The 17415-nt window shown below is 47.4% G+C and overlaps 1 protein-coding gene across 1 annotated transcript; it reads left to right on the top strand.

Annotated features, from left to right (window-relative positions):
* Nucleotides 1-6066: 6066 nt before the first annotated feature.
* Nucleotides 6067-8343, top strand: ANKRD33 (ankyrin repeat domain 33). Its single transcript, XM_055566345.1, has 4 exons — nucleotides 6067-6187; nucleotides 6366-6506; nucleotides 7608-7997; nucleotides 8192-8343. Exons 1-4 carry the CDS (start codon nucleotides 6067-6069, stop codon nucleotides 8341-8343), a joined length of 804 nt encoding a protein of 267 aa, XP_055422320.1.
* Nucleotides 8344-17415: the final 9072 nt, after the last annotated feature.

Here is a 17415-nt window from a genome sequence, read left to right on the forward strand (position 1 = left end):
GACTGCAAGGAGAGCCAACCAGTCCATTCTAAAGGAGATCAGCCCTGGGTGTTCTTTGGAAGGAATGATGCTAAAGCTGAAGCTCCAATACTTTGGCCACCTCATGTGAAGAGCTGACTCATTGGAAAAGACCCTGATGCTGGGAGGGATTGCGGGCAGGAGGAGAAGGGGACGACAGAGGATGAGATGGCTGGATGGCATCACCGACTTGATGGACATGAGTTTGAGTGAACTCCAGGAGTTGGTGATGGACAGGGAGGCCTGGCGTGCTGCGATTCAAGGGATTGCAAAGAGTCGGACATGACCAAGAGACTGAACTGAACTGAACTGAATAAAATAAAAGCAGACTATACAGGCATCAGTAAGGAGAATATGTCATTAACTGGGGATTGTGCTTAATCTGATTCAGCATACTTGAGGCCTAAGAAAAAGTTGCATCTACATCAACAATAAGCAAAACAAAAACATGAGACTTTAATTATGATAGCAAGAAAAACTAGAAAGAATCTAGGAATCCACCTAACAGTGAATGTATAAGACTGTGCTGGAGAAGAAAAAAAAGTTAACACTATCGGAGGACATAAAGGAAAACCTGGAAAATGAATAAATATACTATATTCTGTGGAGGAGAAAATTTAACATTGTGAAGCAGTCAACTGTCTTCAAATTAATCTATAAATTCAATGCAATTCCTATCAAAATGCTGGCAAATTCTTTTCTAAAGAATTCAGCAAACTGATTTGTAATTTTATATGAAAAGATAAAAATCAATTTTGAAAAAGAAATGAAAGATGGAGAGCTCACCCCGTTAGGTAGTCAAACACACTGCAAAACTGATGTAGGAAAATCAGTGTTGCATGAGCAGAGGAAAGCTCTAATAAAATGATAAAAGAGAACTTAAACACAACATGAAACATTAAAGAGAACTCAAAGTTTATAGATGGTAAAGATGATGCTACAAATCAGGGGAAAGAGAATTGCTTAAGAGATGGGGTTATTCACTAGTTGGAGAAAAGGCCGGATTTTATATTAGTCTGTTTGAGCTGCCATGACAAAGGACCACAGAATAGGAGGCTTAAACCATAGAAATGAATTTTCTCACAGTTCTGGAGGCTGGAAGTCCAAGATCAAGATGTCAGCAGGGTTGGTCTCCTGTAAGAGGTCTCTCTTGTAGACAGCTTGTAGATGGCTGTCTTCTCACTGGATCTTCTCATGGCCTTTCCACTGTCCTTACACAGGGGCTGGTGTGGCAGGGGGAGGAAGAAGGAGACAAAGAAAGAGGGGATGTGCTCTGATGTCTCTTCCTTTCCTCCTTTTCTTTTTTTCTTCCTTTTCTTAAAAGGATAGCAGTCCCAGGGCTTCCCTGGTGGGCCAGTGGTTGAGAACCCGCCTTCCAATGCAGGGGATATGGATTTGATCCTTGGTTGGGGAACTAAGATTGCACGTGCACAGGGCAACTAGGCCTGTGCACAGCGAGGAGTAACCCCTGTGGTGCAACAGAGGCCACAAGCGCTGGAACTAGAGAAACCCCGTGCACCACAATGAAGACCCAGCGCAGCCAAACATTTTTTTTAATTAAAAAAATAAAAGGACAGCAGGCCCCTATTGGATGGGGACCTTACCCTATGACCTCATTTAATCTTAATTACCTCCATTATGTCCCTATCTCCAAATATAGTCACAGTAAGGGGTCAAGGCTTCAACATATGAATTTTAGGGGGACCCAATTCAGTTCATAACAGAGTCTTCCTCATACCACATATAAAAGTAAATTCCAGATGGATTAAAGACTAAATACTTAAAAAACCTGCAAGATTAATAAAAGAAATGAAGATCCTTGTGATCTTGGAATGGGAAATTCTTCTCAAGCAAGACTCGAAGGCACCAAGTATAAGGAGAAATTTTTATGAATTTAACCACATCAAAATTTAGGATTTCTATCAATAAAGTTCACAACAGATAAAGCTAACAGAAAGTTTTATATACAGTTGCCACACCCAAAACCGAAAAAACAATGGGTTTATTATCTAGAATATTAAAAGGAATTCTTAAAAATTCAATAAGAAAAAGACAGGAAAACCCAATAGAACACTGGACCAACACTATCAACAGGTGATTCCCAGGAGGGGAAACAAGAATGACCATCAGGTACATAGAGAGATGCTAAACTTGTTAATAATCAGAAAAATCCAACGTAAAATAGCCATATCCCTTTATAGTTCTGTACTATCAGATTGACAAAAATTAGAAGTCGAAGGGGACTTCCCTGGTGGTCCAATGGCTAAGACTCTGTGCTCCCAATAAAAGGGGCCTGGGTTTGATCCCTGGGCGGGGAACATGTGGCAACTAAGAGTTTGCATGCCGCAACTAAAGATCCCGTGTGCCACAACTAAGACCCAGTGCAGCCAAATTAATAAATAAATATATATATATATTTAAATTAGAAGGCCAAATAAGTACAAGGGTTGGTAAAGATTTGGGATACTTCAATGCACTGTTGGTGAGTACACTGCAAAATAGGGAGCAATCTGACAGGACCTGGTCAATAAGTATGTGTATGTCCTATGATCTAGCAGTCTCAGAGAAGCTCTTTTTCAGGTCTACAACTAGAGATGTACATGGATGCTCACGGCAGCATTATTTGCAGTGGCATGAAGCTGGAGGCAACGTATGTATCCAACACTGGAAGAGTAGATAAGTAACATGTAATGGAGGCACTGTACAGAATTCTATGCAGCAGGAATATGAGGGAAGAAAGAAAAGTTAAAAGGTACACTGCACATATTTTATCTAGAGAACAAAGATTTTTCCAGGATCCTCACCCATCAGAGTGCTGCTTGCATTTCATTAGCCAAAATTGTGTTACTTTGCCTTACCTAACTAAAAGGTGACTAGAGAGAATGGGAGGTTATGGATAGGAACTGCATTATCTATCAGTGATGTCTAACAAATAATCTAGTAGATTTCTTCCAGCTACTCCACAAAATCCATAGTGTGCATTCACCACATTTTTCTGTGATGGCTATAGGTACAGCAGCCATCTTGTGACCATGAGGGAAAGTCAAGAGACTCCTAGAGAAGACCTTGACATCTTTATATAAATATATATAATTTTCTTTATTTATCTATTGGCTGTGCTGGGTCTTTGTTACTACACAGACTTTGTCTCTAGTTGCAGCAAGCAGAGGCTACTCTCTACTTGTGGTTTGCAGGCTTCTCATTGCGGTACAATCTCTTGTTGCAGAGCACAGGCTCTAGGTACATGCGTTCAGCAGTTGGAGTTCCAAGGCTGTAGAGCATAGGCTCAATAGTTGCGGCACACCTCAGCATGTGGGATCCTCCTGGATCAGGGATCGAACCTCTGTCTCCTGCATTGGTAGGTGTATTCTTTACCACTGAGCTGCCAGGGAATCCCAGACCTTGACATCTTAAGTTACTAAATCAACACCAACAGTTTCTTATCCCTGAACTTTTTATCTCGTATGAAGAATAAATCTCTATTTGTTTAAGCCACATGTGTCAGAGTGTCTGTTCAATTACAGACAATAGAAATAAATCTGGCTAGTTTAAATGGAGAAGCAGGCTTTAGGTCCAGGAACAACTCCCAGCTTCGAGAGGCACATGACCTCTGCCTGTGATGGGGAAAACAACAGTCATTACTACAGGAAGCCGATGAATCAGGAAGCTACTCACCAGAATCCCCCAGCATCTATCATGATCTGTGACAGCAAAACGGATGTCCCATGCTACTTAGCTGTATTCCAAATTTATGTCTCACACAAGAGCAGAACATAAATCATAGATTCCTAGCTCACAAGAATCTGGGGGGTGTCATTTTAGCTTTCCAGCATCTGTAGTTTTGGATGGATGTTGAACAGTCAGTCTGTGGCAGCCACCACACTGCTGAGGTTAGTTTTTGATTACTTACAACCAAAGGCACTCCTGACGGATACACTGCAAGGACTGCAACAAGGACAGAATCTGAAAACAGCGCTGAGTGAAGAGAAGAAACACAATGAGCTTAGCACAATCCAAAGTGTCAGTTAAAGTGAAAGTGAAAGTCGCTCAGTCGTGTCGGACTCTTTGCGACCCCATGGACTATAGAGTCCATGGAATTCTCCAGGCCAGAATATTGGAGTGGGTAGCCTTTCCCTTCTCCAGGGGATCTTCCCAACCCAGGGATCGAACCCAGGTCTCCTGCATTACAGGCAGATTCTTTACTAGCTGAGCCACAAGGGAAGCAAGGTGTTAGTTAAAACGTACACAAATCAACACTACCTTTCAATGAAATGTACATTTTCAAGGGTATTTGTGTCAATTGGTGAAGAAAAGGAGAATGGGCTCTGGGGATCAGGGATGAAAGACATAAACCAAATAAAGTAAAGTAAAACAAGAGAGAGATCTTATACAGTCTTATAATTGGACTGATATAAGCAGAGGAATATGACTTGCTCCATTTTCTACACCCGAGGCCCAAAACCAATTCGTTAAACTTGATATTTAATAGTAATTTAACTTAAAGAATGGTTTAACAATACTTCATTATTAATTTAATAAATAACTATAAATAAACGGCTTACATAATGAAATAAATTCATTTAGATATCAACACAATTTAAATATTTCATATTTAATTTACCACCACAAACTAATCCAGTAAACTTTCTATATCATAATTTTTGTACCCTTAATTAGCAATTCTTTATACTTTAATTTCTCCAGAACATCAAAAAATAGATCCGAGTGACGCCTGGAACCCCCATCTCTGCTCCAGCCCCTGTTGAGTGAGATGTCATCGCTATCACCCTCTTCCAACACCACCCCCTCACCAAGACCCCGCTCCACCAAGGGAAAAGGGACTTCAGCTTTTGCGAGTGAGTTTGGGGACGTCGTAGCCCTTCCACCATCGAAGGATCGGTTTCTGAGCCAGCCAGTCTCCCCTGAAGGCGCAAGTTGAATGCGTCGGAGGGGATGGGGTGCTTACTCCCAGAACCGCCTCCGCGGGGCGGAGCTGCCCTGACTCGGGCCCCGCCCACTCTGGGCAGGCTTTGGGGGCGGGTCTCTGTCATCTTGGACAGGAGAGCGCCGGCCCCGCCCTGCCCCCCCCCCCCCCACCGGCCTCCCCTCAACTAACCCGGCTTGATCCAGCTCAGCTCCGAGGTGTTTAAGGCAGCTTTTTCCGTTAAGTCGAGCCATCTGTTACCAGCGTTGCTTCCTGGGGCGGATAGTCCATCTCGAGACACTCCAGAGACTCGGTGAGTGTGCTCCCAGGAGTCTGGGGGATGCTGTGGGCTCCAGGCTGGGCCCCAGCAGTGACTGCCTGCTAGGGACCCTGCGAACCCCAGGTAAGGTCCCATGGGAAAGAGAAGACCGTCCCTCTCCTTGAATCTCACTAAGATCCTCATTTAATAGTGAAGGACTTCTGTCCTCTTAAGACTCTTGCAACTCTCTGCCAGGGGTTTGTCCCCTCTCCAAGATGGATGGGACCGAAGACTCCAGCAAGAAAAAGCTCTCCCCAAGGCCAGTTGGGCAGTCACAACTGCTGGGATCCCTCCTGGGGTCCAGGGAGACACTGTTCCCCTCATCCTGTGTTATAGATGCAAACTGCGTGAGAAGGAGCCAATTACCTTCTTGGCTCCAAGATGGAAGATCAGGAGCCGACCTGGCAGAAGGGAGGGCTGGACGCCTCTGAGGCCCCATCCTGCCTGGACAGTGAGGCCTCTACCCCAAGCTGCACACTGGGGGCCCTGTACTGGGCCTGTGTCCGCAATGACCCTGCCCAGCTGCAAGCCATGCTGGATGATGGGATCTCCCCAGAGGAAGCCACCCAGGTGGATGGCAACGGGAGGGTGAGCCACCCCAGGGGGCTTTGCAGGGCAGCGAGGGCGCTGTGAGCTTCAGGGTCAGCACCCATCGCCTGGGTCCTCAGGAGGGAGTCGGTAAGAGTGGGTCTTCCCAGGACGTGGGACATCTCTGAGACAGTTGTGGATTAGAGGACACAGGGCCCCCAAGGAGCTCCTGGAGGAAACCACAGGGGCTGAGCTGCCCCTCCTCCAGACAGGTCTCATGGTCGCCTGCTACCATGGTTTCCAAAGTGTGGTGGCCCTGCTCAGCCGCTGTCCTTTCCTGGATGTGAACCAGCAGGACAAAGAAGGGGACACAGCCCTCATGCTGGCTGCCCAAGCAGGTGAGAGGCTGCTAACCCCATCCTTAATCAGAACCCCTGCTCCAGACCCGACCATAGCCCCACACTGTCTGCAATGACGTACTCCCCCCACAGACTCTGCCTTGTTGGGTGGAGGGTGGGTTTGGGGCTTTGTCATCCCTTTCTTGAGTAGCTAAGCTCAGCCCTTGGTGCCTTGTAGGCCACGTGTCTCTGGTGAGTCACCTGCTCAACTACTATGCAGGCCTTGACCTGGAGCGCCGGGACCAGCGGGGACTGACCGCACTGATGAAGGCTGCCATGCGGGATCGCTCGGAATGTGTCGCTGCCCTCCTCATGGCAGGTGCATGGGGTCTGGACCAGGATCAGTGGCCTCGAGTCCCTCCCCCATCCCTCCCCACCAGCACTGCCTGCTGTCATAGTTGCAATGAGAGAGATGGAGAAGGAAGATCAATCCAGGCTGACCTCCTGGAGTTGGGGGGAGTGTGCTGGGGCTTCTGACAAAGGGTCCAGCTATTGAGAGCTCTGTTTACACTGTGAATGATGGTCCCAGAAAAGAAAGCTTGGGAGGATAACTGGACCAGCTAGATAACCTAATACCAAAAAAAAAAAAAAAGCTGGAGTCTGGAACCAGATTCTTGAGTTCTCATCCCAGCTCTGCCACCAGCTGAGTGACTGTGGGCAAACAGCTTCCCTCTGTGAGCCTACCCAGTGTAATGAGAGCGATGGCCTTCTCTGGGTTTCCAGCTCTGAGGAGCCAGGGTTCCAGGGATGCAGTGATGGGCAGTTGAGACATAGGGGCAGTGTAGAGTTGTTCTGGGGTGAAGTCCACATGGTCTGTGGAGTCTCAGACCCTCATTACTCCATGAGGTGGGTCTACCCTCTGTTGTTCACTCTGGGGACCCCCAGCCTCCAGCTTTTCCCTTCCGCATTGCATCAGACTGGGTTTGGGGTGAGAAGGTCTGCACCCTCTCCTTTGTTTCAAAGTGACAGCCACTCCCTGCTTCCCAGGATTAGGGGGGTGTGGTGGTGAAGGGAGGAGCCAGGAGTGGGAACCAGCAGGATCCCCCCTACCTGCTCCAGGGGATGCAGCTTGACCCCCCCATCCTGGGCAACCTGCACACCATCCCTCTGGTCAGTGCCTTAGCTCAGGGGGTCTCTGTTCTACACCAGGTTTGGAAATCCCCCCAGTAGGTCTCTCTGAAGTCTTTTCCCCTCGCTGGACTCCAATTTCTTCATCAGTCCTAAACCAGAAGTTGAATCTGGGGCTGGTACTGACCCTGGGCTGTAGCCACTGAGGATCCTCAGCTTCCAGCTGCAACAGGATGAGACACTATGGTTTTGCAACTAACCCAAATCAGTCCTACCACTGAAGAATCTGTCCTTCTGCAAGTCAGCAATTCCTGTCCCACCCCATGACACTCCTGTGCCCCCCACCCCCCAGGTGCTGACCTGACAGCAGTGGATCCCGTCCGGGGAAAGACCGCCCTGGAGTGGGCATTTCTGACAGACAGCTTCGACACGGTGCAGAGGATCCGGCAGCTGCTGCGGCGGCCCCAAGTAGAGCAGCTCAGTCAGCATTATCAGCCTGAGTGGCCAGCCTTGCCCGGGCTCGTGGCCCAGGCTCAGGCCGCCCCGTCTCTCCTAGAGCGACTGCAGGCCACCTTGACCCTCCCCTTTGCCCAGTCTCCTCAGGAAGGGGGTGTCCTGGACCACCTTGTGACCATCACGACCAGCCTGGCCAGTCCTTTCCTCACCACCGCCTGCCATACCCTGTGCCCTGACCACCCCCCTGCACTGGGAACCCGAAGGAAGTCTGTACCAGAGCTGCTAGGCACTGCCCCGCCCCCTCCCCCAGCCCCCCAGCCCCCTCAGGAAGTCCCCAGCCCCCGGGTCTTCATCCCCTACCAGAGCCCTCAGGGTGTGTTGAGCATGTGCCCTCAGTGGCTCCAGCCCAGGGATAGTACCAGCCCCAGGCCCCAAGCCCCCAAGATCCTCCTCTCCAAGGCACCCTCCGCTGGCTTTCAGTGGAAGCCAGAGCTCAGGTCTTCAGAGAACCGAAGGCTGTCCCTTCCTGTCTGGAGATACCAGGAGCTCAGGATGGAGAGGAAGAGACAGGAGGAGGCCGGATTGACACAGAGCCAGGGGAAGACCGGCTAGGCTGGGCTGGGAGCAGGTAACCAGGCCCCTCCCTTAGGCTCCTTTGCCCTCTAGAGGCCCTTCAGCCTTCCCATCCACTTCTGACTATCTCTGGCTGTATACAGGGTTATTCATATAGCATTGTTTGCAACAATAAAAGAGCAGAAAAAAACTAAATGTTCATCAATAGGGGGCTGGCTAAATTGATTCTGAGTATAAATACTGCATAACCATATGATGTATTCTATACAGTGGCAAAACAGGAGAAGGAAGCTCTTTATATCCTGATGTGAAACTACCTTCAAGATGTATTAAGTGAAAAAAGCCAAAGGGTAGGACCGTGTATATGGCATGGTACTATTTGTCAAAGCAAAATTTGCACCAGGGTAAACTTGACTAATACAGATATGTAGTGAGAACCAAGATTTATTTAACTACTTAATGAGTAAACCAGCAGGATGGATCAAAGGAAGAAATGAGGACTTCCCTTGTGGTCCAGTGGTTAAGAGTCTACATTCCCAACGTAAGAGGCCCAGGTTTGCTCCCTGGTCAGGGAACAAGATTCCATGTGCTGGGACAGCCAAACAAATAATACTAAAAAAATAAATTTAGAAAAAAGGAAGAAATGAAAAATTATTATTGACATTCAGAAGGAAAAAGAATGCTTGAATAAGATTGCAAAGTTAGATACAAAGAAATTAATTCCTACTTGGCAATAAAACCATAACTTTTTTTTTTCCTACCAGGCAAAAAAAATTGCTATTCATCAATCTTCTACAAGTTAACCTCTTTATAGAGTCTGCACACTAGTCAATCAATAGCAAATCATATAGCAGTTACTTCCCCCGGCTGACCCATAGGTGGGGTTATTAGCCAATGATCTAAAATAACTCTGAAAGGGCACTTAGTGCTTTTTGATGTGCCTTATTTGCAAGTTTTGGATATTTTTATTAGCATATTTGTTGCATAAATATATTTGCTTACTTATATGCAATAATAAAAGCAAACACTTATAACATGCTTATTATATACATTAATACATTTAACACTCCCAATAATTTTATGAGGATTTTAGCTTTGAGGGCACAAGGCACAGAGAGGGTAAGGAACTGCCAGGGTCACACAGCTAGAAACCAACAAAGATCAAGACTGAGGGCCAGTTATTCTAGTTGTGGGGGCCAGACTCTTAACACCAAACCATGCTGCCTCACTGGAACCCTCCTGGAAAGAGGCATGGTGATTTGGAGGGAAGAAAACTGAGCAGATGATCAAGGGTAGAAGGGAGACTTTTCACCGAGTATTCTTTTTTTTTTTTGAAACTTCAAGCTTCTTTAAAAAGTAAAGTTAATTTTTTTCTAGCAGTTTTAGATTTACAGAAAAATTGTGAAGATTGTCCAGAAGTTTTCCATATACCTCACACCCAGTATCTTTTTTTATTGACACAAGTATAGTATGTTTGTTAATTAATGGATGAATATTAATACATTACTATTAGTAAAATCCATTATGCAGATAGCACCACCCTTATGGCAGAAAGTGAAGAGGAACTAAAAAGCTTCTTGATGAAAGTGAAAGAGGAGAGTGAAAAAGTTGGCTTAAAGCTCAACATTCAGAAAATGAAGATTATGGCATCTGGTCCCATCACTTCATGGGAAATAGATGGGGAAACAGTGGAAACAGTGTCAGACTTTATTTTTCTGGGCTCCAAAATCACTGCAGATGGTGACTGCAGCCATGAAATTAAAAGATACTCCTTGGAAGGAAAGTTATGACCAACCTAGATAGCATATTCAAAAGCAGAGACATTACTTTGCCAACAAAGGTTCGTCTAGTCAAGGCTATGGTTTTTCCTGTGGTCATGTATGGATGTGAGAGTTGGACTGTGAAGAAGGGTGAGCACCCAAGAATTGATGCTTTTGAACTGTGATGTTGGAGAAGACTCTTGAGAGTCCCTTGGACAGCAAGGAGATCCAATGAGTCCATTCTAAAGGAGATCAGTCCTGGGTGTTCTTTGGAAGGAATGATGCTAAAGCTGAAACTCCAATACTTTGGCCACCTCATGTGAAGAGCTGACTCATTGGAAAAGACTCTGATGCCGGGAGGGATTGGGGGCAGGACGAGAAGGGAACGACAGAGGATGAGATGGCTGGATGGCATCACTGACTCAATGGACGTGGGTTTGAGTGAACTCCGGGAGTTGGTGATGGACAAGGAGGCCTGGTGTGCTGCGATTCATGGGGTCGCAAAGAGTCGGACACGACTGAGTGACTGAACTGAACTAAATTGAATTCTTAATTCAGGTTTCCTTAGTTTTTTCCTAACATCCTTTGTCTGTCTAGGATTCCTTCCATTTAGCCAAAGACTGTGACGGTTTCTCAGATTTTCCTTGTTTCCGATAACCTTGACAGTTTTGAGGTCAGTATTTTGTAGGTGGACCCTTAACTGGGATTTGTCTGATGTTTTTCTGAATAGACCGGGTTGTGGGTTTTTGGGAAGAAGACCACAGAGGTTATGTGCCATTCTCTTTACATACGTCCAGGGTACATATCCTATTATAAACATGACTTGACCACCTGGCTGAGGCGCTGTTTCAGGTTTCTCCACTGTGCTGTTACTCTGCTCGCCTTTCTATATTGTACTGTCATTATCGGAGCCCACACTTAAGGAGTGGAGAATTATACTCCCTTCTCTTGGGGGTGGAATATCTACATAAATTATTTGCAATTCTTCTGCACAAAATGTTTTGACTTTTTAGTCATGTATTACCAAATTTTGCAAGACTTTAAATTGAATCTGCTCTTGTGTCCATCAAAAGATGAATGAATAAAAATATGTTATGCATATATACATACGTACACAAGGGAGCACCACTATAAAAAAGAATAAAATTTGGCATTTGCAACAACATGAATGGACTTGGAGGGCATTATGCTAAGTGAAATAAGTCAGAGAAAGACAAATGCTGCGCGAAAAATAAAAAAATAAAACAAAACAAATTAGCATAAGAAATAAGAAATAGACTCACAGATAAAGAGGATAAACTGGTGGTAACCCAAGGGAAGAGGCAAGTGGGAGGGGAAAGATAAGGCTAGGCAATTAAGAGATACAAACTGCTGCTGCTGCTGCTGCTGCTAAGTCGCTTCAGTCGTGTCCGACTCTGTGCGACCCCATAGACGACAGCCCACCAGGCTCCCCATCCCTGGGATTCTCCAGGCAAGAACACTGGAGTGGGGTGCCATTGCCTTCTCCGAGGTACAAACTACCATGTATCAAATAAAACTACAAGGAAATACTGTATAGCACAGGGAATATAGCCAATACTTCATAATAACTATAAATGGAATATAACCTTTAAAATTGTAAATCACTATTTATACAGCTGAAATTTATATAATATTGTAGTCAGTTATACCTTAATTTATTTTTTTTAATTTATTTTAATTGGAGGCTAATTACTTTATAATATTGTAGTGGTTTTTGCCATACATTGACATAAATCAGCCATGGGTGTACATGTGAATACCTCAATTTAAAACAAATAAAACAAATTTGTTCTTTAAACAGAGGAAAACACACACCCATGCTGAGGTGACTGCAACTATTAGGGTTAGACTGTGATTTCTCCTAGAAACTGGTGGACCAGAGTGGATTCGAGGCTGATTTTGCCATTCCCTACCTGTGTGATCCTGAATAAGACACTGAAGTTTCTCTTACCTCTCTTTTTCTCATCTGTTAATTGGGGGCAAACAGGATTATTAGAAAGATGCATTGGCTAATGAAGGCAGAGAGGATCTGTATACTGTAAAGTGCCGCCAAGAGCTGAAGTGCGATGGAAGGGTCTTGCAGAACCGAGTTTGATTGAGTTGCTTCCAAGCCTCCAGAATGGAGCTAGAGTTCTTTCCTCTTCAACCGCTGCTGAAATCAAAGCCCAAGAAGCCGGCACTGACACTGGGCATTGCAGCCAGGAGAGGAACCACATGACAGGCTTGGAACAGCATGGGGTTACATGCGTCAGCCTAGGAGCTTGCCTTTGGGCTCTGGTAAGTTATAGGGACTTTCTAAGCCTCAAGACTCTCATGTGTAGAGTGGAGGTAACATTAGCATGTAGGGCTGCTGTGAGAATTAGATGAGCAAATGCAGCCGTCTGTACCATGCGCCAGGTTGCTTTAGTCGTGTCTGACTCTTTGCAACCCCATGGACTGCAGCCCACCAGGCTCCTCTGTCCATGGGATTCTCAAGGCAGGAACACTGAAGTAGGTTGCAAAATTTTCTCTTCTGGGGATCTTCCTCACCCAGGAGTCTCTTATGGCACCTGCATTGGCAGGTAGGTTCTTTCCCACTAGTGCAAGCTGGAAAGCCTGTGCCTGGCCTAATTCTTGCAACCTTCCTCTTTCACAGCTGAGAAAATTGAGGCGATGTGAAGGTTAAGCTACTTGCCCAAGGTCACCAGCTGGTAAGTGGCTAAGTGGTACTTGGAGTTCAAGTCTGTGGGCTCTGGATCCCATGTCCCTTCCACTGCAGCACACACACCCCCACCCACAGCCCAGGCTCCCTGGCTCTCTTGAGACTCTCCCTCCCACTTCTAACTGGCTTGAGTTTTATGAATGTGCAGGGGTGACCATGGCATCCTTGGGGCCAGAGAACTACCCGCCGTGGCTCTCGCTCCCAGCTGGCTGGCCTGGGGTAGGTCTGGGCTGGGAGGTTCCATGGGCAGGCAGTCATACCTGGGCCACAGGTCATACAACATTTTCCAGCAGAGGGAGCCTTTCCACCTTGAAGAATACCCACCTCTCCATCCCTGGCCATCTCCAGGGCAGCCAGAATCCCAGTTCAGTTCAGTTCAGTCGCTCAGTCGTGCCCGACTCTTTGCGACCCCATGAATTGCAGCACGCCAGGCCCCCACTGTCCATCACCAGCTCCCGGAGTTCACTCAGACTCACGTCCATCGAGTCAGTGATGCCATCCAGCCATCTCATCCTCTGTCGTTCCCTTCTCGTCCTGCCCCCAATCCCTCCCAGCATCAGAGTCTTTTCCAATGAGTCAACTCTTTGCATGAGGTGGCCAAAGTACTGGAGTTTCAGCTTTAGTATCATTTCTTCCAAAGAAATCCCAGGGCTGATCTCCTTCAGAATGGACTGGTAGGATCTCCTTGCAGTCCAAGGGACTCTCAAGAGTCTTCTCCAACACCACAGTTCAAAAGCATCAATTCTTCAGTGCTCAGCCTTCTTCACAGTCCAACTCTCACATCCATACATGACCACAGGAAAAACCATAGCCTTGACTAGACGAACCTTTGTTGGCAAAGTAATGTCTCTGCTTTTCAATATGCTATCTAGGCTGGTCATAACTTTCCTTCCAAGGAGCAAGCATCTTTTAATTTCATGGCTGCAGTCACCATCTGCAGTGATTTTGGAGCCCAGAAAAATAAAGTCTGACACTGTTTCCACTGGTTCCCCATCTATTTCCCATGAAGTGGTGGGACCAGATGCCATGATCTTCGTTTTCTGAATGTTGAGCTTTAAGCCAACTTTTTCACTCTCCTCTTTCACTTTCGTCAAGAGGCTTTTTAGTTCCTCTTCACTTTCTGCCATAAGGGTGGTGTCATCTGCATATCTGAGGTGATTGATATTTCTCCCGGCAATCTTGATTCCAGCTTGTGCTTCATCCAGCCCAGCGTTTCTCATGATGTTCTCTGCATAGAAGTTAAATAAGCAGGGGACAATATACAGCCTTGACATACTCCTTTTCCTATTTGGAACCAGTCTGTTGTTCCATGTCCAGTTCTAACTGTTGCTTCCTGATCTGCATACAGATTTCTCAAGAGGCAGGTCAGGTGGTCTGGTATTCCCATCTCTTTCAGAATTTTCCACAATTTATTGTGATCCACACAGTCAAAGGCTTTGGCATAGTCAATAAAGCAGAAATAGATGTTTTTCTGGAACTCTCTTGCTTTTTGCATGATCCAGTGGATGTTGGCAATTTGATCTCTGGTTCCTCTGCCTTTTCTAAAACCAGCTTGAACATCTGGAAGTTCACGGTTCACGTATTGCTGAAGCCTGGCTTGGACAATTTTGAGCATTACTTTACTAGCATGTGAGATGAGTGCAATTGTGCGATAGTTTGAGCCTTCTTTGGCATTGCCTTTCTTTGGGATTGGAATGAAAACTGCCCTTTTCCAGTCCTGTGGCCACTGCTGAGTTTTCCAAATTTGCTGGCATATTGAGTGCAGCACTTTCACAGCATCATCTTTCAGGATTTGAAATAGCTCAACTGGAATTCCATCACCTCCACTAGCACCACCTTACAAATAGCTGTGAAAAGAAGAGAAGCGAAAAGCAAAGGAGTAAAGGAAAGATATAAGCATCTGAATGCAGAGTTCCAAAGAATAGTAAGAAGAGATAAGAAAGCCTTCCTCAGCGATCAATGCAAAGAAATAGAGGAAAACAACAGAATGGGAAAGACTAGAGATCTCTTCAAGAAAAGTAGAGATACCAAGGAACATTTCATGCAAAGATGGGCTCGATAAAGGACAGAAATGGTATGGACCTAACAGAAGCAGAAGATATTAAGAAGAGGTGGCAAGAATACACAGAAGAACCATACAAAAAAGATCTTCATGACGCAGATAATCATGATGGTGTGATCACTAACCTAGAGCCAGACATCCTGGAATGTGAAGTCAAGTGGGTCTTAGAAAGCCAGAGTCCCAGGTCAAGCCATTTCTCTCTAATCCTCTAGCAGCTCCTGACAGCCCTTCAGGTCACCAGCGAGAAAAGAAGCCTAGTGGGCCACTCTACCTGTGCCGCCCTGAGTCAACCCGTCCACTAGCATCCCAGCTTCTCCACACCTTAGCCGGGCTCCTGACGCTTCCCAACTGAGCCCCCGCCAGCAGAGGCCAAGGAGCCCAGGACAAGGCCCCTGGCGATAAAGAACACAGGCCACATCAGAGCCGCCCTGCTGCGACCCGCAGACCTGGGTTTGACTCCTTGCCCGGCCTCTTATCTCTGTGACCAGGTCCTCTCCAGCCTTGGTCTCCTCCTTTGTAACATCCAATGGTGATAATATCCAATCGCTACTTCCCAGGGTTGCTGTGCAGCCTAAACAGCGGGAGGCACGCCAGGCATAGAGCATGGCCTGGCTCACAGTCAGCACCTGGTAAACAGCAGCTTTTGTTACTGCGCTGGGCGGCAATGGGTAAGGAAGTGGCCGAGGGGGAAGTTCCGTGGAGGGGGGCAGTGGATGTGTCCTTGGAACCCCATGGCCTCCCCTGCAAGTCTTGGATACTATTCTGGTGGCCCTTGAATGAGAACACACACTTCTCCTAGATGACCTTCTCAGACCTGCTCTCCCACAGGCAGCTCTGCAGCCTAAGCCCATTCCCAACACTGCAGCAGGCATGGCCCACCAGCCTGGCAGACTGGCTCCTCCAGAGAGGACTGCAGGTTGACTGTCCTCACTGGGATGTCAGCCAGGCTTGTGGGGACTCCTGGGAAACCCTCCCCTCAGTCCTGCAAAGGCACAAACCATGTCTGTCTTCCTCACCCCTGGCTCTGCGCCTGACCCATACAGGTTCAATGAATGTGTATAGGTTCCACCAAGGCCTGGGATGCTTGTTCTGTGGCTAAGTTGTATCTGACCCTTCTCTGGGATGCTCAGAGGGGCCGTTATCATCTCCCTCTTTTTTTCAGGGGCTGCCCTGGTTGCAGGAGTGGCAGTGTCCCTGGTTATTTCAGAAATAACAGAGAGACCAGTGGGGCTCATTGGTTTCTGTCCCGCTTTTCCCTACCTGGGGCACCTGGACAGGATTCCCTCCTCTCCAGCTGTCCTATTTTCCAAATGGTTGAAAACATCTTCTATGTATCATCCACCCCACCAGTCACCAGCCAGTCATGCTCTCTCTGCCTCAGAGGGCCCATGGCTTCCCATGTTTAAGGAAGACACCACACCTGAAGGGAATACTTGCATGCAAGGCATGGGGTTGGATAGACTCTGCATCACTCGTAGTCACACACGCAATGTCGCATGTGGACACACAGTCACCCGGGGCCACGGGGGCCTGTGGGCACACAGGCATAGAAATATACACAGGCCAATTGGTCCACAAACTCCTAGTCACACACAGAGAAGCCACCCACACAAGCACACATAAACACCCTATCACACAGCTGCACAAACACATCTGCTCACTGACAAAGGAAAAAATAAAGGCAGGGTCCCCCTACTCCCTGAGGTTCCTGGCCCACCCCTCCCCTTCTGATCCCCACTGCTCCCCAACACTTTGTGGTCCCCCAGCCACCTGGCTCCACACTTGGCCTGTGTGACTGTGGTGGAGGCTGCAGAGTCTGTCTAACCGTGGGGAGCGGGAGTTGGGGGGTCGAGGGAGGTCCCAGCCTGACCCTCAAGTCCTCCCCACAGACCTGGGAACCTTCCTCAACTGTGAAATCCATGGTCCTCTCAGGGGAAGGAGAGAGGTGGGCAGATGAAACCTAAATCCAGCTGTATGGTTATTTCCTCCACATCAGTCTTGGCTACGCCCCTCCCCTTCGTCCTACATATGGGATCTGCCCTGGAGAACAAGGGGCAGAACCTGCAGATGAGGGAGTCCTGGAGACAAGAGGTCGCTGGGAACCCTCAGTGCCAGGCTCCCTGGCGCTGGGAAGGGCAGCGTCTGGGCACGGATGCTGGAAGGGGTAGGAAAGGGGCAGGATTTGTGGCATTTCCCCTCCAGCTGGAAACAAAGGCAGATTCCTGTGTCCCGCTCCAACAATCCGGTCCCACCCACCCGAGTGGCGGGAGCTGAAGGAAGTCCCGCTGGCCTCTGGCCTCACCCAGCCACTTGGCGTCTCTTTCAAACAATCTCTCTCCCAGCCTCCTTGTACAAAGAGGACTCCCCCTTCTCCTAGAGACCCCCCTCCTTGTACAAATACCAAGCCCTCCCCATTGGGAATGGTTCCCTTAGCTCCTCAGACTCTCCCTTCTGGCAGCAAGGATCCCCTTAATACCACTCAAGAGCCTGGCAGGCCCATTTCCCCTTGCTGGGCAACTCTGCCTACCCTCACTCCAGCAAACTCAGGCCCTGCTTCTGTTTAGAGTGGGCAAAAGCCTCGATGCCC

The sequence above is a fragment of the Bubalus kerabau genome, chromosome 1 (assembly GCF_029407905.1).
Source record: "Bubalus kerabau isolate K-KA32 ecotype Philippines breed swamp buffalo chromosome 1, PCC_UOA_SB_1v2, whole genome shotgun sequence".
Classification (NCBI taxonomy): Eukaryota; Metazoa; Chordata; class Mammalia; order Artiodactyla; family Bovidae; genus Bubalus; species Bubalus kerabau.

Coding starts and splice junctions, on each gene's coding strand:
- ANKRD33 (XM_055566345.1), top strand. CDS start 6,067: ATGGTCGCCTGCTACCATGGTTTCCAAAGTGTGGTGGCCCTGCTCAGC. Junction 6,188..6,365: donor CATGCTGGCTGCCCAAGCAG/GTGAGAGGCTGC, acceptor GGTGCCTTGTAG/GCCACGTGTCTCTGGTGAGT. Junction 6,507..7,607: donor CGCTGCCCTCCTCATGGCAG/GTGCATGGGGTC, acceptor CCCACCCCCCAG/GTGCTGACCTGACAGCAGTG.